At 39.0% G+C, this 21119-nt stretch overlaps 3 protein-coding genes across 3 annotated transcripts; all 3 read left to right on the forward strand.

The window, feature by feature from the left end:
• Positions 1 to 4567: 4567 nt before the first annotated feature.
• LOC133991023 (acyl-coenzyme A thioesterase 6-like) lies at positions 4568 to 7090 on the forward strand. Its single transcript, XM_062429473.1, has 3 exons — positions 4568 to 5030; positions 5592 to 5779; positions 6482 to 7090. Exons 1-3 carry the CDS (start codon positions 4574 to 4576, stop codon positions 7088 to 7090), a joined length of 1254 nt encoding a protein of 417 aa, XP_062285457.1. The 5' UTR covers positions 4568 to 4573.
• Positions 7091 to 9730: 2640 nt separating this feature from the next.
• LOC133990984 (acyl-coenzyme A thioesterase 1-like) lies at positions 9731 to 12894 on the forward strand. Its single transcript, XM_062429427.1, has 3 exons — positions 9731 to 10213; positions 11127 to 11314; positions 12292 to 12894. Exons 1-3 carry the CDS (start codon positions 9757 to 9759, stop codon positions 12892 to 12894), a joined length of 1248 nt encoding a protein of 415 aa, XP_062285411.1. The 5' UTR covers positions 9731 to 9756.
• A 2988-nt stretch (positions 12895 to 15882) lies between these two features.
• LOC133990078 (acyl-coenzyme A thioesterase 1-like) lies at positions 15883 to 19760 on the forward strand. The gene is made up of 5 exons (XM_062428257.1): positions 15883 to 16339; positions 16831 to 17033; positions 17168 to 17743; positions 19187 to 19273; positions 19710 to 19760. Exons 1-5 carry the CDS (start codon positions 15883 to 15885, stop codon positions 19758 to 19760), a joined length of 1374 nt encoding a protein of 457 aa, XP_062284241.1.
• The last annotated feature ends 1359 nt before the right edge of the window (positions 19761 to 21119 follow it).

Raw genomic sequence — 21119 nt, forward strand, 5'->3', positions numbered from 1 at the left:
TTATCCAGGTGAGAGAGGATTCGATGAAGTAGGTAGATTGTCAACTCCAACCTGAGGGTTGTCTTATTTGTTGTAATCTACCGTCCTCCTGGCCCGTACGCCCAATTTTTATCTGACTTCTCAGAGCTTTTATCAAATTTAATCCTTAGCACTGATAAAATAATTATAGTAGGTGACTTTAACATTCATGTGGATGTTGAGAATGATAGCCTTAACACTGCATTTATTGCATTATTAGATTCAATTGGCTTCTCTCAAAATGTGAATGAGCCAACTCACTGTTACAACCACACCCTCGACCTTGTTCTGACATATGGTATTGAAGTTGAACATTTAATAGTTTTCCCTCATAATCCTTCTTTATCAGACCACTACTTAATAACATTTGAATTTTTATTACTGGACTATACACCATTGGACAGACATGTTCTTACTAGATGTCTGTCTGATGGTGCTGTCACTAAATTTAAAGAAAAAATTCCATCAATGTTGAGCTCAATGCCATGTATCAATACAACAGAGATGACTTATTCTGATTTCAGTCCCCCCCAGATTGACTGTATTGTTGATAGCGCTGCAGACTTACTGAGAACAACTCTGGACTCCATCGCTCCTTTAAAAAAGAAGATAATTAAACAACGGAAAACAGCTCCTTGGTATAATTCCCAAACTCGACAATTAAAACAAATTTTACGAAAACTAGAAAGAATATGGCGTTCCACTAAATCAGAAGAATCTCACCTAACCTGGCAAGACAGTCTTAAAACATATAAGAAGGCCCTCCGTAACACCAGAGCTGCCTACTATTCATCACTAATAGAGGAGAATAAAAATAGTCCAAGGTTTCTTTTCAGTACTTTGGCTAAACTGACAAAGAGTCATAACACTACTGATCCATGTATTCCTTTAACTCTCAGTAGTGATGACTTCATGAGTTTCTTTAATGATAAAAACTTAACTATTAGGGACACAATTAATCACCTCTTGCCCTCAATAAGCACTGATTCATCCTCTAACACAGGAAACTTAGAAACTGCTGTTAAACCTGATATTTATCTAGACTGTTTCTCTTCAGTCGACCTTATAGAATTAACCTCAATGATCACTTCCTCCAAACCATCAACCTGTCTCTTAGACCCGATTCCAACTAGGCTGCTTAAGGAAGTCTTTCCCTCTGTTAGCACTTCCTTATTAGATATGATCAATCTGTCTTTAGTGACAGGATATGTACCACAGTCTTTTAAAGTAGCTGTCATTAAACCACTTCTTAAGAAGCCAACTCTTGATTCAGAGGTTTTAGCCAACTATAGGCCCATATCTAACCTCCCCTTTCTCTCTAAGATCCTCGAGAAAGCAGTTGCTAATCAGCTGTGTAACTGTCTAAATAATAACAGCTTATTTGAGGATTTTCAGTCTGGATTTAGAGCTCATCATAGTACAGAAACTGCACTGGTAAAAGTTACAAATGACCTCTTAACTTCATCAGACAATGGACTTCTCTCTGTCCTCGTCCTGTTAGATCTTAGTGCTGCCTTCGATACTATTGATCATCAAATCCTGTTAAAGAGACTTGAACATTTAATTGGTATTAAAGGAACAGCATTAAATTGGTTTAAATCCTATCTGTCAGATAGATTTCAGTTTGTAAATGTTAATGATAAATCCTCCATGCAAACAAAAGTACAATATGGTGTTCCTCAGGGTTCAGTGCTTGGACCAATACTATTCTCCTTATATATGCTTCCTTTAGGAAATATTATTCGGAAATACTCAATAAATTTTCATTGTTATGCAGATGACACTCAATTATATCTATCAATAAAGCCTAATGAAATCAACATGCATCAAGGACATAAAGGCCTGGATGACCTGTAACTTCCTGCTGTTAAACTCAGAAAAAACTGAAGTTATTGTGCTTGGCCCTAAACACCTCAGAAACACATTATCCAATGATATAACTACTCTGGATGGCATTACTTTGGCCTCCAGTACTACTGTAAGGAACCTAGGAGTTATATTTGACCAGGATCTGTCCTTTAATTCCCACATAAAACAAATTTCAAGGTCTGCCTATTTTCATCTGCGTAACATTTCAAAAATCAGACATATTCTGTCTCAAAATGATGCTGAAAAACTAATCCATGCATTTGTTACTTCAAGGCTGGATTATTGTAATTCATTATTATCTGGCTTTCCTAATAAGTCTCTAAAGACTCTCCAACTGGTCCAGAATGCAGCTGCACGCGTTCTGACAAAAACTAGAAAGAGAGATCACATTACTCCTATTTTAGCTTCACTGCATTGGCTTCCCGTAAAATCAAGAATAGAATTTAAAATCCTTCTCCTCACTTTTAAAGCTCTTAATGGTCAGGCTCCATCATACCTTAAAGAGCTCATAGTACCTTATGTACCTACCAGAACACTGCGCTCCCAGAACGCAGGCCTACTTGTGGTACCTAGTATCTCTAAAAGTAGAATGGGAGGCAGAGCCTTCAGTTATCAGGCTCCTCTCCTGTGGAACCATCTCCCAGATTCGGTCCGGAGGCCAGACACCCTCTCTACTTTTAAGAGTAGGCTTAAAACTTTCCTTTTTGATAGAGCTTATAGTTAGCATGCTCCTAGTTTATGCTGCTATAGGCTTAGACTGCCGGGGGACTCCTACCTCCATGATGCACTGAGCTCCTCTCTCCTCCTCTCTCTCTCTCTATCCATCCATCTATATCCAATAACATTCATGTACTATTAATGCATTCAGTAACCTACACTTCTTCCCCGGAGTTGTCTGTGCTTTCTCGTCTCACAGGTAATCTGGGCCTGTAGACGTCGGGATGACAGACTCCAGTCCCGGACCTTCTAGCTTCAATGTTTATTTTCTATGTGCTTCTCTCTCTCTCCTCTCTACCCCAACCTGTCGAGGCAGATGGCCGCCCACTTTGAGCCTGGTTCTGGTTCTGAGGTTTCTTCCTGTTAAAAGGGAGTTTTTTCTTGCCATTGTCGCTAAATGCTTGCTCATGTGGGAATGTTGGGTCTCTTTAAAATTAAACCTGAAGAGTTCGGTTTAGAACCTGCTCTATGTGTAAAGTGCCTTGAGATAACTTTGTTGTGATTTGGCACTATACAAATAAAGATTGATTGATTGATTGATTGATTGATCAAATGGAGTAAGCCTATTGGGCTATCGCGGTCACGTGTCGACCGTGCCACCTCTCGCGGACCAAAATGTTACTACGCCCAGGTAGAAACTAGTCCTGTGTAAAATGCCTCGCCGTAAAGATCGGGCAGGATTTTTTGCGACGAACTTTTTGCTGTGAGCTTAAATTTGCAGCGTGTTTCTTTTATTTGCAGCGGTGTTTCTTTTATTTGCAGCGGTGTTTCTTTTATTTGCAGCGGTGTTTCTTTTATTTGCAGCGGTGTTTCTTTTATTTGCAGCGTGTTTCTTTTATTTGCAGCGGTGTTTCTTTTATTTGCAGCGGTGTTTCTTTTATTTGCAGCGGCGTTTCTTTTATTTGCAGGAGCCTTTCTTTTTATTTGCAGCGGCGTTTGTTTTTGTTTGCAGCGTTACTTTTATTTGCAGCGTTGGCGGGTCTCGGCCACCGTATACTTTACCTGTTCAGACCAACTGTCCCTGCTACTCAAGACCCCAACCACACAGCAGACAACAAGGAACCTCATTTAACGGTAGACAAAAGTCATTTACAGGAGGAACAAACTTTGACACAAGACCTCCTCGGGACACTTTAAATTGGATCTGACACACACCGGTAAGTTTTTATAAGTTTAGAAGACAACAAAAACTCCAGCTATAAGAGTTCTTAACACTAAATCATTGACTGAGTTAAAAGGGGTTTCAGATTACCTGGATAAGTTCTGCTCCATTCAAAACTGAGATGACTGACCAATAAAACCAAAAAGTACCAAATAATGCTGCAAATATTCATAATTGAATCTATTAGTTGACAGACTAACTTTCGAAAATGTGAATATTTTCTGGTTTCTTTAGTTTAGGACACTAAACTGAATATCCTGAGTTCTTGCATCTTGAGTTTAGGAACCATGATCAACATTTTTCACCATTTTTTGACAATTTATAGACAAATTCTAGAAAATAATGGACATAATCATTATTAATATTCATCATATGAGCATTGAGCTCAGTTTTGAATGTTGAAACTTCCAGTTAAGAAGCTTAAGTTTTCAATGTTATTGTATTTTTATGCATGCATGAACAAAAAATACCACACGGAAATGTCATTTTACCGTATGAGTAAATCATTTCACAGAATTTAAACTTGTCCTATAAAACTCTTCATGGAAAATATTGTGTCTTAACTCCAGTTTTACTGCAGATTTTGATATTTTGACCAGAACAGGTTGTTCAATAAAACCTGAATGATTAAAAGCTGCTAAACTATTTGGTTACATATTGAAGAGTGTGTCCCAGCTCCATTTAACTATCATTTCATTGTGTGTTTGTGTTGATAAGCATTCAGTGATTAGTTAAATTTTGATCAATGTTCCTCATTTGGATGAGTTAAAGGCAGCTGAATTTAGAAGGTCTGTAGTTTCAGAAGAGATGGCATCCCAGGTCAGACTGAGGCTGCTGCCGAGTGCCAGATGTTTGTTTGACGAGCCCGTTCAGGTGAAGGTTACCGGGCTGAGGTCGAGACAGGTGGTCACCATGAAGACCAGATCAACCAGCGACAAGGGAGTGTTGTTCAGTTCCTCGGCCACCTACAGGGCTGATGGGAGAGGGGAGGTGGATCTGGAGAGAGACCCCTCACTCAGTGGGACGTACATCGGAGTTGAACCCATGGGTCTGCTGTGGTCCATGAAGGCAAACATCCAGCACAAAAGCTTTGTCAAGAACAAAGTGATAAACCCTCATGTGGTGAAGTTTTCTGTGCATGAGATGGAGGGGGACGGTAGGATGCTGGCAGAGGAAACTAATGAGAGGTTACTGATTGGAGACGGGGTCAGCCGGGTCCCCGTCAAAGAGGGGAACTTTGATGGAGTCCTCTTTACTCCTCCAGGTTAGTCGATCACTGCTTTCTGTCTTCATCATTATGTAATTTCAGCTAATGAATGTGCAACAGTGTTTAATTCTAATTGTGAAAAAATCAAAATGACCTTTCTCAATACAAGTGAACAAAATTTTAAAAAAAATAGTGATGGAAAATCAAAAACGTAGGAACTTATAAAGATCCTGGAAAAAACTTTTTTTCCCCCTCACTTGCCTCTCAGGGCTTCTGTTAAAAAGCCTCTCAATATGCAGATTGGTTTGTATGAATTTTGTGTGTCCAAGGTCTGAGTTAAAAATGGATGCATTAAACTAAATCATTGAATTAAATGAGCTAAATAAGCAAATAACTATTGATATTGTGGTTGTTGCTTTGATTGAAAGCCCCGTTTTCACAGAGGACATCTTGATTTGTCAAAAACGTATCAATAATAAGATTAATGATGGCTGAGTTATTATTAGTAAGCAGATATTAGTCAAATCTTTTTCTACTATGTGAGAAGTCTATTATTTTTGTAATGAGGCATAATTAGCTTTACTACACTGTTTTATTATTGTGTGTGTTTCTGTCCAGGTGAAGGTCCGTTCCCCGCTGTGTTGGATCTGTGCACCTTTATGTCTGAGGACAGAGCCTGTCTGTTGGCCAACAGAGGGTTTGTGGTCCTAGTTGTGGCTGTGTACAATGACAAGCCCGTCAACATTAAAGAGATGCATCTGGACCGTTTTAAAGAAGCAGTTGATTTCTTAAAACAACAGCCTAAGGTGAGCTGTTTGGGTAATTATTGTTTTTAAAAACAGCAGCATACATGATAAGCTTTTGATTTTGATGACATATTAGGTGGTAAGCAACTATGACTTTAGGATTTAAATAATTTTAGGATTGATGCTTAACAATTAAGTTAAATCCTTAAAATCGACTCATTCTCCCTCATTGAAAAATCCACAATCTATAGATATTCATCTTCATCTGCTCACTCTGTCTGCAGGTTTTATGATGGTTGAACCTCGTCCAGCGAGGTTGAGATTGTGTGGCCTAGTTAGAGTTAATGTAAATAAGGGTCATGACATAATCCATATGCATCCATATGTGTGAACACACTGTTAGGTCCATACTGGACCATGTCGAAAATTACACTCATGGGAACACACCTTAAACTCAGATTTAAGGTGAGAACAAAGCAAATTTCAACTTTTAACAGATGAATGTGAAAAGAAACTGTGCTGATCCATCATCCTGCACATTGAAGCTCAAACATCCAACTATAGGAACAATACGAAAAAGTGGAGGGTGCTTTATTTTCTGCTTTGTTTGTGGTATTATATAGTTTGTATTTAACTATTGTGTCTATATAAATTCATGCAGCTTTTATATTATCCTAATTTCCCCCCATACCTCAGTTTCTAAGCTCTGTCTGTGTGTATAAGGTTTTATTCACCTCTAATTTTTCATGATTTTTGTCATAGGTGGTAAATAAAGGAGTTGGTGTAATATCAAGATCAAAAGCTGGAGACATTGCACTTTCACTTGCAGCTTTTGTGCCAGGTATTGAGGCAGTGGTTTGGATAAATGGCTGCTGTGCTAATGTGGCCACTCCTCTCTTCTATAACAAGCGCAAAATACTCTCACAGCTGCTGTTTGACATAAGGAGGGCGATTCCCACTGAGTCGGGGGCCAGCATAGTCAAGTACTGTATGAATGATCCTTTAGCAGAGGAGAACCGGGCCACCCTGGTCCCCATCGAAAAGGCCAAGGCACATTTTCTCTTTGTGGCCTCAGAGGACGACCTCAACTGGGACAGCAAAGCTTACATGGACGAGATGGTGGAGAGACTGAAGCGTCATGGCAAGGAGAACTTTGAAAGTGTGTGTTACCCTGGAGCGGGACACTTACTGGACCCACCTTATGGACCCTACTGCCCCTCCAGGCGCCATGAAGTCTTAGGCAAGCCAGTGATGTGGGGCGGTGAGCCCAGGTCCCACGCAGCAGCTGAAGTCCACTTGTGGGAGAAGATCCAGGAGTTCTTCAGATCTCATCTGAGCTGTGAAGCCACACGTTCTGTAGCCAAGTTATAGATGCAAAAACCAAGATAGGAAAGATTGAGGATGCACATTTTTTGGGGAGGGGATGAATTAAAATAAATAATTGATTTTCAAATTGTTGCTGATTATTGACTGAGTAATTGTTTCAGTTGTATAAAGTAGAAATCTAGTTCTTTTAAAGTTATTTTAAAAAGCCAGTATCACAGAACACACAAGAACAAGTCAGTACATACTGTATATAAAGAAATGTCCACTCTTTTCAAATTATTAACTTCATTTTCAACCAAGAAGAACCTATAGTTCATGAAAAAATCTTGCCCAATGAGGAGTTTGGACTTGATCACAGGTCACAGTTTATAGTCACCAATATACTGTGCATATACTGTATGTATATCTATATAGTGTATATATCTATACTGAAACAGGTTTTTCTTGCTCTAATTGTTCCTCCTATTCATATTGACTATTAAAAGATCTCCAAACCCACTTTCAATCTAAGTGATGGGGGCCAAAATGAAGCTGCTGTGAGGTCTCCGATGTCCACATAAGTCAAATTAAATTAATATCTTCCAAAGAGCTGCCTGATTTATCCAGGTGAGAGAGGATTCGATGAAGTAGGTAGGTCTAGAGGTCATTATGTGGTATGTTAGGGCAACCGGTCTGTAGTCATTGAGGACAGCTGGAGACGACTTCTTCAAATTAATCAGAACATTTGCAGGAAATCAGTATAACATAAAAGGACCTGTAGTGTTACAGGTTAATCTGTAGCAGGTATCATATATTATAAGATGATCCTACAATTCTTAATTGGCACATGTAACTGAATAAAAGTACAGTTACATTACACAAATTATTCCTCTGAAAGTAATAAAAATACTCCACATACTGTAGCACTTGACTCAATGTTCTTTCCTCCTCTTATATTTCATGATCTTGTTCTCAGCAGAGTTTATTATTTAATACCAGAGCAGTTCGAGGATACTGCAGGTTAATTATTCTGACTAATTGTTGCATTTTGTCATGGAAAGCAGAGCAGGTGGTCCCAAAAAGCTGAAATAAGAACTGCAGAAAAATGTCATTCCTGGGACGCATACATAAACCAAAAAGAGCATCACTGAACAGACTTCACAAAACTTGACCGAGAACTGATGAAGGATCCTACAAAGAAGAGAATGGGGATCAATTGCAGAGTGATTGGCTGGGATAGACCCTGGGAGCAGCGCAGGGCTAACGAGGAAGATGCAGGGCAGGTGTGAAGGAAAGTGAGACAGCGACACACACACATCACACACAGACAGACAAATAAACCCCACCATGAAGACACAGAACAGATCAACCAATAAAACCCAAAGTAATATTTCAGTCCTTTCAAAAAGTCCAACTCAAAATAAACTCTCTCCCACACAGCCCAGCCCTAAAAGAAAAAGTCCATGTGAATGAGAATGAATGGTTAATTTCCCTGATGTGCCAGTGTATGAAAGTGTGTGAATGTAAAGCGCTTTGAGTGGTCATAAAGATTAGAAAGGCGCTATATAAGTACAGTCCATTTACCATTTACCATGACACATCTTTAATGAGTAACGGTAAGAAAAGCATGTTAGGCTGTAACAAACTGTACAGGGACAACTTGTTCTCATCAGGTATTTCATAGTTTGACACCCTAACAAGGAACAGGCCAGGGAGACTCTATCCATGTCAATATTTGTCTCCCTCCCCTCTTCTCCTTACTTTACCTGTTCAGACCAACTGTCCCTGCTACTCAAGACCCCAACCACACAGCAGACAACGAGGAACCTCATTTAACGGTAGACAAAAGTCATTTACAGGAGGAACAAACTTTGACACAAGACCTCCTCGGGACACTTTAAATTGGATCTGACACACACCGGTAAGTTTATATAAGTTTAGAAGACAACAAAAACTCCAGCTATAAGAGTTCTTAACATTAAATCTGTGAGTGAGTTAAAGGGGTTTCAGATTACCTGGATAAGTTCTGCTCCATTCAAAACTGAGATGACTGACCAATAAAACCAAAAAGTGCCAAATAATGCTGCAAATATGCATCATTGAATCTATTAGTTGACAGACTAACTTTCGAAAATGTGAATATTTTCTGGTTTCTTTAGTTTAGGACACTAAACTGAATATCCTGAGTTCTTGCATCTTGAGTTTAGGAACCATGATCAACATTTTTCACCATTTTTTGACAATTTATAGACAAATTCTAGAAAATAATGGACATAATCATTATTAATATTCATCATATGAGCATTGAGCTCAGTTTTGAATGTTGAAACTTCCAGTTAAGAAGCTTAAGTTTTCAATGTTATTGTATTTTTATGCATGCATGAACAAAAAATACCACACGGAAATGTCATTTTACCGTATGAGTAAATCATTTCACAGAATTTAAACTTGTCCTATAAAACTCTTCATGGAAAATATTGTGTCTTAACTCCAGTTTTACTGCAGATTTTGATATTTTGACCAGAACAGGTTGTTCAATAAAACCTGAATGATTAAAAGCTGCTAAACTATTTGGTTACATATTGAAGAGTGTGTCCCAGCTCCATTTAACTATCATTTCATTGTGTGTTTGTGTTGATAAGCATTCAGTGATTAGTTAAATTTTGATCAATGTTCCTCATTTGGATGAGTTAAAGGCAGCTGAATTTAGAAGGTCTGTAGTTTCAGAAGCGATGGCATCCCAGGTCAGACTGAGGCTGCTGCCGAGTGCCAGATGTTTGTTTGACGAGCCCGTTCAGGTGAAGGTGACCGGGCTGAGGTCGAGACAGGTGGTCACCATGAAGGCCAGATCAACCAGCGATAAGGGAGTGGTGTTCAGCTCCTCGGCCACCTACAGGGCTGATGGGAGAGGGGAGGTGGATCTGGAGAGAGACCCCTCACTCAGTGGGACGTACATCGGAGTTGAACCCATGGGTCTGCTGTGGTCCATGAAGGCAAACATCCAGCACAAAAGCTTTGTCAAGAACAAAGTGATAAACCCTCATGTGGTGAAGTTTTCTGTGCATGAGGTGGAGGGGGACGGTAGGATGCTGGCAGAGGAAACTAATGAGAGGTTACTGATTGGAGACGGGGTCAGCCGGGTCCCCGTCAAAGAGGGGAACTTTGAAGGAGTCCTTTTTACTCCTCCAGGTTAGTCGATCACTGCTTTGCCTAACTTTGAAATAACCACATTATTCATCTGCCTATATCATATTTTCTACCACTGTGTTGTAGTCTCATGTGAATCATATGAAATATGTAAAAGTACAATTCCTTAATATTTAATGTGTGAGAAACCCAAAGGTGAAGTATTTACACAAGGATCATATTTACATAAGAACTTTTTGTGGTGAAATATGAGAAAATGGCACACATAAGGTTAAAGATTCCTGCAAAATGTTTCAGTTCTCAGACCTTCATTCAGCAAAATTCATACAGATAAACAGCAGAATCCATATAAAAGGATCCTGCCAATCAGAGGATGCCAGCAACCCCTCCTGATATGCCAAAATATAACCAAATAACTATTGATAATTGTGTTTGTTGCATTGCTTGAAATCCCATTTTCATTGAAGACAGTTTGACCTGTCAAAAACTCATCAATAGTACAATTAATGATGGCTGGAGTAGCTGCTTCTGAGTCATCTGTACTTTTTATACTATGACAGTCAGAACGTTGGCTGTGAGAAGGCCTGATATTTTTGTACTGAGGCACACTTAGCTTTATCACATCAGTTTATAACTTAATATTGACTGTTGAAACTGTAAGGTAAATGATCTTAATCAAATAGCTAAAGAGAATATTACTTATTGCTTGAGTACATTGTCATAGCCCAGCTCTTTGGCCACGACTTAAACAAAAATCAATTAACGAAAGGTATTTATTTAAACAAATTGAGAAGTTAATCAAATATTTGTGCATGTGTGGAAGATGTGTGTGGTGGTGTTATACAGTGCACACAGCAAACAACACCGCAGGGGGTCAACACAGCATCAAAATACTAAAAATGAAATGTAATATTTTCTATTATCTACTGATATTATTGTGTGTGTTTCTGTCCAGGTGAAGGTCCGTTCCCCGCTGTGTTGGATCTGTGCACCTTTATGCCTGAGAAGAGAGCCTGTCTGTTGGCCAACAGAGGGTTTGTGGTCCTGGATATGCCGTTGTACAAGGACAAGCCCGTCAACATTAAAGAGATGCATCTGGACTGTTTTAAAGAAGCAGTTGATTTCTTACAACAACAACCTAAGGTGAGCTGTTTGAGTAAATTGCTTTTAAAAACAGCAAACCCTTTACACCTACCTAAGTGGTATGTGTGTAAATATTTAGTTGTTAATTAGACATACCGTAAAAACTGGTAAATAAGAAGCGGCTTTGATATGATTTTTTTCTTCATTAAAAATTAGGTATCCAGTAAAATAGGTCTGTAAAGGGCCGTTCACACTAAGTACGATAACTATAACTTTAATGATAACGATGGGAGCATCCACACTTATGAACTATAATGTCCTGTAAACAGCAGTGTCAAGCACGTACAGCGTGTTCCAGCTGTTTCAGCAGCTGTAGAAAATTGATTATTGATGACCCGTTACTGCTGTATGTCGGACAGAGAAATAAAAAAAACCAGAAGGGTTCACAGGCGGGTGCTGATGCAAAGTGTTGCTCAGTGGTATTTCAGGACACTAGTTGCTGTGGGTCAGAGTTGCTTATGTTTCAGTATTTACAGACCAAACTGACCCAACCAACAGCAGCAGATGTTGAAGCGCGATGTGCAAAAGTGCACAGACGACTCGCCCTAAAGTCTCAGTCCGCCTCAGATATGACTTACATGGGCTTGAATTGAATGCTTCTTGCTGGACCTGGTATTGCAAACCCATTTACTGTCACTAGAATAAATAACAACATTTAAATCAAATGTACTATCTGAGAGACTAATTTATAAATGAGCTAGTTATCTACATTTTTTTAAATAAAAAAATAAGGTGGAGATCAGTTTCTGTTTACTTTAAATATAGGCTTTCCCCCCCCAACCTCTACAAATACTCCTATTGCATCTGTATTTTAGTTGCATCTGAATGAGCCACCTTGCCTCAATAGACCTTGACATTTCATGCATCTTTAATATTATCCTAATTTACCATCAATACCAATTTACATATTTACCATAGTTTCTAAGTTTTGCGTGTGCATAAACTCACCTCTAATTGTTCATGTATTGTTGTCACAGGTGGTAAATAAAGGAGTTGGTGTAATATCAAGATCAAAAGCTGGAGACATTGCACTTTCACTTGCAGCTTTTGTGCCAGGTATTGAGGCAGTGGTTTGGATAAATGGCTGCTGTGCTATTGTGGCCACTCCTCTCTTCTATAAGAAGAGCAAAATACTCTCACCGCTGCTGTTTGACTTAAGGAGGGCGATTCCCACTGAGTCGGGGGCCAGCATAGTCAAGTACTGTATGAATGATCCTCTAGCAGAGGAGAACCGGGCCACACTGGTCCCCATCGAAAAGGCCAAGGCACATTTTCTCTTTGTGGCCTCAGAGGACGACCTCAACTGGGACAGCAAAGCTTACATGGACGAGATGGTGGAGAGACTGAAGCGTCATGGCAAGGAGAACTTTGAAAGTGTGTGTTACCCTGGAGCGGGACATTACTTAGAGCCACCTTATGGACCCTACTGCCCCTCCAGTCTCCATGGCATCTTAGGCAAGCCAGTGATGTGGGGCGGTGAGCCCAGGTCCCACGCAGCAGCTGAAGTCCACTTGTGGAAGAAGATCCAGGAGTTCTTCAGATCTCATCTGAGCTGTGAAGCTACAAAAGCTAAGTTATAGATGCAAAAACCAAGATAGGAAAGATTGAGGAACACAAAACAAAATCATGACATAATTAATGCCTAGTAACTGCTGCATCATGGGTGATGATTTAAAGTTTTAGGAATTTGATTAATCATGAAATAGCAGTTAGAGCATGTAAAATTAAATTTAAAAAACAAAAGTGGCTACAAGAAAAGCCCCAATTGAAAAAAAGCTACACTGAAACAAAGCTTTATGGAAAACTTAATTAAAATTAAAATTTGACATAGCAAAAACAGCAAGACATTTTCAGAAAGTTTGACACCTTAAAAATTTAAAATAAAATAATTATTATGTGCTATGTTATCATGTAGGGAGTTTACTGAATCAGTTTCTGTCTGGCTGCAGAGACAATAATGCTACAATGGTTTATTGTCCGTCACTAATACAGGTGAGTGGTGACAGTGCAGTACAGTCATTTACCAAATATCATTAAAAACGTTACATTATAATTAGGACAAAAATGCAAAGATACAACAATTGTCTTACCTTTCATCAGGAGAAACATAAAAATGTCAGGAACATTACTGAAGACCAACAGATATCAGCATTTAAGTCATAAAATTGGAATGGCTAATTAATACGGACAGCGCCACTCCGCCATTACCTTCCACGTTGTGGTCAGAGTTGGTATTACACCCAGTGGTTTTAAGTGGAGGCTCACGTTGCCCCGTCCCGCAGTCGGACCAACTTCTCCTTCAGAGACCAGCCGTGAAGAGGAGAGAGACACTCCGAGGAAACTTTAACAGGAGACAAAAGTCATTCAAAGGAGAGATAAACCTCCAGACACTTTATACTGGATCTCACACACCGGTAAATGTATCAAATCTTATTAAATGTAACAAAACAGCTTCTCGTTTTAAAACAACTCCAGGTGAGAGTTTACTTATATTATCATCTTATTATTATCTTATATTATATCGAACAGTGTGTTAAAAGGGTGTTGGTTCACTTTAATGTTGTAGGATAATAAACCCGAGAATTTCTGCTCCATTGAAAACTTTTTATTTAAAGATATGGACACAATACTACAAATAATCATAGATTGATAGACATTTAACGATTTTTCTGTGTGTTATGGGATTTTTTCTCCAAAATTACCACTTGACAGCTCTGCTCAAAGCTGCAGTGCTCTCTTTGTTTAAGTGTTACTCAATACAAACTTTACATCTCCTGTCACAAGTAGCCTAAAGGACAGGTTCACACTTTTCCAAGTCTGCCTTAAAGCAACAGCCAGGAGCCCATATGGACATTGAAACAGGTTTTTATTTTGTCTTCTGCAGGTTTAAAGTTAGTGCATTTACATTTTATATTACTTTATACTTCCACTCCAATACATTTCAGAGGGAAATATTGTACTTTCTACTCCACCACATTTATTTAACAGCTTAGTTACTTTTCAGATGAAGATTTGACACAATGGATAATATAACAAGCTTTTAAAATACAACACATTGTTAGAGATTAGACCAGTAGTTTCCATCCTTTTGGGCTTTGACGTCTTACAAAAAGCAGTGTGTACTCTGGGTCACATTCCAGATGTCTGAGTTGTTAACAGCTCCACCAAATAGTCATTTTTCCCTCTAAACGTTTCACATGGTTTAATTTCAATTATCCAATAATTCACCAAAAAACAAAGTTTTTTCAGAACTGTCCATCAGAACTTTGTTTTTTCTTCTTTCCTCTCCCATTAATCATCTAATCATAAGGACTTTGACTTGTAAGAGAGTACTTTACATTGCTGTATTAGTAATTTTACTTAAGGTAGATGATCAGAGTTTTTCTTCCATCAGTGAGCGTTACCATAGAATATTTATTTCAGTCTTCTCCATACTCTTACACACCTTTTATGCTAGTTGTATTTATGTATGTATATGTATTTAGAAAAACAGCTTTACCTGTTGTATGTTATTGTCCATTTGTTATTGCTGCATGTATCTATTTTTTCAGCTTTGAAAAAAAATTCAATTAACTTTATTTGGCTTATTTTCCTTTCATATCTCCCTGAACATTGTTGTGTTCCACTAGAACCTGAAGTCAAATTCTTAAAATCTAAATCTAATTCTGTCTTGGTATAAACGTTGTTGCAATCAGCAGCAATGCATCTCTGTGAAACTCGACACTTTGGCCAGCAGAGGGCGCTCACCAATCTGTAATAGTTTCAAACAGTTCAGTGTCTTTTTACACTGCTGAGATCAAATGAGGTACATTTACTCAAGCACAGCAGTTAATTTGTATTATTTATTTATATTTTTTAATTTTTCTACTTTTATTTGACAGCAAAAGTTTCTTTTTAAGTAATTTACATGTTAATGAATCAAGGAATATAATCCAATAATATAATTATATAATGATGTGCTCTGCAAGGGGCCACATTATAGTATGTCTTCCCTGTAAAAAAAAAAAAAAAAAAAAAAAAAAAAATGCCTGCAGCTCAGTAAGTGATGGCTTTCAACAATTGTTACCATGTCTGAACCTCTGACCTAAAACTAGACTCATCATAGGTGAACAATTCCCACACCAAAATCACCAAAGCATTTCTATAATATGTATTAAGATCTTTGCAGATGTGTTGGTTTTTTAAATGGTAGTTTGGTATTTTAGTAGAAAACAGCTCAACATTTAACTGAATGTGAGTATTCTGGCATTCATTAGTATAAAAGTCCTGCAATTGAAATCCTATGCAAGTAAAACTAGATTGTAGGAGTGCTTGTTTTTTTTGGTTTTTTCAGTTATCCTCGTATGAGACACTGAGAAGACTGTGGAGCGACAATCAGACCACCATCCACTCTTGATCTGCAGGTGATAAAACAAACAAACCCTCTGTGCTGAAGCTAGCTGACAGACTTCTATTAACACACTCAAAATCAATCACACTGATCAAGTATGTTGACACCCAATTAATTTACATAACATCTGACCATGCCAAGATGTTGGTTGACTTTCTTACAGACCAAAGGTGAAGTGATGGCCTCCCAGGTCAGACTGAGGCTGCTGCCGAGTGCCAGATGTTTGTTTGACGAGCACGTTCAGGTGAAGGTTACCGGGCTGAGATCGAGACAGGTGGTCACCATGAAGGCCAGATCGACCGACGACAAGGGGGTGGTGTTCAGCTCCTCGGCCACCTACAGGGCTGATGGGAGAGGGGAGGTCGATCTGGAGAGAGACCCCTCACTCAGCGGGACGTACAACGGGGTTGAACCCATGGGTCTGCTGTGGTCCATGAGGCCAGACACCTTGCACAAAAAGTTTCAAAAAACCAGGTCACTAAACCCTCATGTGGTAAAGTTCTCTGTTCATGAGGTAGAGGGGGAGGGCAGGACGCTGGCCGAGGTGACCAATGAGAGGCTTTTAATTGGAGATGGCGTCACCAGGCTTCCCATGCAAGTGGGGAATATTCGTGGAGTCCTGTTTACTCCTCCAGGTTGGTCGCTGTCTCTTTCTAAAGAATTAATTAGTGTAAAATCCCAAGGAGAGGCCACAATCAACAGTCTATCATACTAATAACTATTGTCTTAATACTGAAATCCTGTTATAGATTACGTCTTATGCCACAGAACGCCATTGTTAAAGGACAGCTTTGGCTCAAAAGGTAGAGTTATTAGACTACTTATCAGAAGATCAAGGTTTGATCCCCAGCTTCCACTCCGCATGTTGATGTGTCCTTAGGCAAGATACTCAACTTGATGGCTGTGCTAAAAGTGTATGAATGTGTGTGTGAATGGGTGAATGTGACTTGTAGTGTAAAAGCACTTTGAGTGGTCGAAGGACTAGAAAAGTGTTTTATAAGTACAGTCCATTTACCATTGTAGTTGTTGCAAAGTGAAAAATGGTGTATTCCAACTTTACTTTTTAATTACTTTGTTTTTAATGAAGATTTCAATAATGTTGGTTCCCATGTATCTTCTGATCAAGGACAAGGTCCGTTCCCTGCTGTCGTGGATCTGTACACTTTTGGGGGAGGTTTGTCAGAGAAAAGAGCCTCTCTGCTGGCCAGCAGGGGATTTGTGGTTCTGACTGTAGCGCTGTACGGCCATGATGACATGCCGAAGAACATCAAGGAGGTCCATCTGGACTATTTTGAAGAGGCAATACAACTTTTAAGAAAACAAGATAAGGTGAGTTGCAGTAATTTGTTACTGAGGTGAGCCAATGTCCGAACATTTTTAAATTTCAGAACCATTCATCATTATCTACAAAGGAGCCATTCAACTTTAAGTTTGTTGTTTTTAATTTGACTGATTTCCCACAGGTCGGCAATAAAGGAGTAGGAATAATATCAATTTCCAAAAGTGGAGATCTTGCACTTTCAGCAGCCTCTTACCTGCCAGGTGTTGATGCCACAGTGTGGATCAACGGCTGCAGTGCCAACACAGCTTTACCTCTTTATTATAAAAAGCGTCAGATCCACCCTCCCTTAATGTTTGACCTCAGCAGGGTGATTCCCACTGAGTCAGGGCCCAGCATAGCCAAGTATGGTGTTGATAATCCTCTGGCAGAAGAGAACCGGGCCACCCTGATTCCTATCGAAAAAGCCAAAGGACATTTTCTCTTTGTGGCCTCAGAGGACGACCTCAACTGGGACAGCAAAGCTTACATGGACGAGATGGTGGAGAGACTGAAGCGTCATGGCAAGGAGAACTTTGAAAGTGTGTGTTACCCTGGAGCGGGACATTACTTAGAGCCACCTTATGGACCCTACTGCCCCTCCAGTATCCATGTTGTTGTAGGCAAGCCAGTGATGTGGGGCGGTGAGCCCAGGTCCCACGCAGCAGCTGAAGTCCACATGTGGAAGAAGATCCAGGAGTTCTTCAGATCTCATCTGAACGTTCTGCAGCCAAGTTATAAATGCAAATAGGAGAATAGGAAAGAGATGGCAATGGATACATCGTTATATCTTGGCAGCTTATTACATGTATATATTTTGTATGTTTTGTAAAACGTTAACAATTTACACTGGCACATATCAGTAAACTTGATCTTTTCATGTTTTACTTGTCTGGGATCATCTTTTAAATGTGCATCCAAATTTGTGAAAATTAAAAAGAAACAGATTAGTGATAAATGGAAAAACATCCAAGCCAGTTTTATAAAACAACAACAACAACACTTCAGCTCCGAACACAACATTATGTGCCCAAAATGCACTTTAGTGCTGTTTCTTTCTTCTAATCAATCAGTATTGTAAAACACTGTTATTTTTCCTCTGAGCCACTTCAGAAACCCACATTAACAGTGACATACAGCATTTAAAGATAACAGGATTATACTAGGCTATTGATATTTTTATGTGACATAACAGCTATTTCAGTTATTTGTTTGGCCTCATGTTTCAGTTCATCCTCTTTCCCCAGTTCTTGTCAAAAATATTACCTTTAACTCTCAGTAAGTATGTCAACTTTTCCATTGAATACATATTCTGGACAATCTCAAACCTCTGCTCTTTCACTGGAGAATCAGCTTTACAACAAGTTCTCATTCTAACGTTTTTTGCTGGTTATAAGCAACATTTTTGACAGATATCAATCTTTTTTTCTTTCTCCGATCCAGGTTTTGATACCACTGGTGAAGTGGCCATACACCAGTGATGGTATCAGATGAAAAAGTGACCAGATTATAGGATGGATACCAGAGTTGAGCCTTTTTTCAATAATCAGCACATACTATAATGTTATCATTGTGTCTAAATTGTATCCATATATTTGTCAAGGGTGGGTTAGTCTTTTGGCGCCATCTTGTGACCAAATATGTGACTGCACTTGAGAAACTGAAGATGTTCAAGTCTGAAATGTAGTCTGTATATTTCTGTAATTTACAATGGAAATGATTAATGTGTTTGTGGTTGTTGTCCACATTATTTCTGACGTCAGAATCGAGGTTTGATGCTGTAGATTTTCCTTTTCACACCTGTGACGACTGAACTTTGACCTCATGTGTTCATGACCCCTCTCTCCTGTGTCTCCTCTCACAAGTAGAAGTTGATGGGCAGGATCCTTCTGCTCATCGGCCTGACCTACTGTGTCTATGGTTAGTTTACAACTTTGCTGTAGTAACTATGAATATTAATAAAAAAAATACATTTCCAGCATCATTAACAGATTTTATGACCATATTTATTCTAAGACTGATAACATTGACAGAACTTATTGAAGGTTGTAAAAATGCCTTATTGCAATTAAGGAAAGTGTTCTTTATTCAATTATTGTTCCTTTTTTAGTCATTATTGTATCATGCATCACCTTTTCTGTTCTACAGCATCTTTGTTTTGCAGGTAGAGTTCAGTGTGACAAAGACACCCTCAGAGAAGGACGAATCAGACTTCATGTGTCCAGACTCAGGACTGAAAACCCGGGTCTGGGTAACACACCTGATTCTAATAATGAACTCGTTATCATGCAGCGTAAACTTGTCAATGGGCTTGATAACAAGTTCATTATTAGAATCAGGTGTGTTAGAGTGGGGAGATACCTAAAACATGCAGGGCAGTAGCTCTCCAGGAGCAGGGTTGGAGACCACTGATCCATACTGTGTCTTCATGGTTGTATTTGTTTGTTTTGTTGTGGCATGTCTGTCTCTATTCTGCTTTTTCCCTCCATACCTGCCTTGCAACTTCCTCATTAGCCCTGCTACCAGGACCACGAACCAACAGACAGGCTCTCTTCTCAGACATAAAAGTGCACAGATCCAACACAGCGGGGATCAGTAGATAGTTTAATTCTTATATTTTGATGCTGTGATGACCCCTATGGTGTCATGTGCTATGTTTGCTGTGTAAGTCTGCTCTGTTTTTGCAGGTACACCTGAAACACACTCAGGTGTTGCAGCACAGCTCAGTCTCTGGTTGACTCCAGCTCTCCCCTCTGCCCCTCTTCCCCCTTTTGGTTTAGTTATGTTAAGCTTCATTTTCATGCACTGTATAACACCTCCACACACATTTCCCACACATGCACAATACACTGCTGATTATACTGACATCCAAACCTTTATTGCAAATATTTAATTAACTTCTTAATTTGTTTAAATAAATACCTTTTTGTTGATTTTTGTTTAAGCCATCATTAATTGTACTATTCATGATATCAGCATGACTTTTTAAAAGCCACTTGTGGTTTTCACTGAGTTTTCATAGTGCAACAGCCCCATCTAGCAGGTTTCTTTAGGTAGTAGCTTTGCTCACTGAACCCATTATTCACTCTAACTCACGCCCTGCCTTCACAGCACTGCTGTAATAAGCAAACATTTATTTGCACAATAGGCTTTTTACTAAGAATACTTTATCTACCTGTCTGTTACACCCTCCACTTAGTTAGGATTATTGGTGTCTATATGTGTCTGCACTATTCTGTTAAACGACTGCCAAACCAAGAGGAATGAGTAATGGGTTATGATTTTACAACAGATACAACAGAAACATTTTTGTCACAGGACCACAAGAGAAACAAGAGTGTAACATAATTTACATTAAAAAGCTTGCACATTTGGGTGAGATGACCGTGCTCAGGATTTATAATGCGGTGACTCTTTCTGTCTGTATTTAAAGTAGTTTGTAATAAAGCATTTGGAATTGACATAAGGAGTGAATTATAAGTGTGTTTTTAATTATATCATATATGCAAAATGAAACTCTCAGCTGAAGGTACATGTACTAGCTTTATACCACATCTCACAGTCTTGATCTGAGTCAAATTCATACTATTTTCAGGGTCAAAAATGAACTTTTATGATCAATAATATACTGTACTTTTAAGATGTACTGTCCAAGGTAAATTCCCAATCAAGCATTTGATGCTACCATCCAATGCAATTAGATATTTGCCTGCTTGTTCTTACTCCAGACAAATCTTACACACCTGAGCATTTCTTCAATGATGAACATTTTCATTCAAAGGAAAGACACAAGCGTGTTTGATCCATGCTTAATCTGCTTTCACACAAATACAGCAACGTCCACTCTGTGCCCCTTTTCTCTGTGACATCATTAGTTCCCTCCTTCACATCGCTTTAATGAAACCATTTATATTAGTGACAAATGTGATCACCCTTCTCTCTGTCTTCCTGTCTCTTTTATCAACTCCACTCGCAGCTGGTGCTCTCTGTGTGTGTGTGACCATCATTAAAAATGTATACCGTCTCTCCAAATAGTGTCCCGACAAGCCACTCGTGCTCATTGGATATCAGTCATTAAAATTTAGCAAAGAGGGCAA

Source organism: Scomber scombrus, chromosome 11 (genome assembly GCF_963691925.1).
Source record: "Scomber scombrus chromosome 11, fScoSco1.1, whole genome shotgun sequence".
Lineage (NCBI taxonomy): Eukaryota > Metazoa > Chordata > Actinopteri > Scombriformes > Scombridae > Scomber > Scomber scombrus.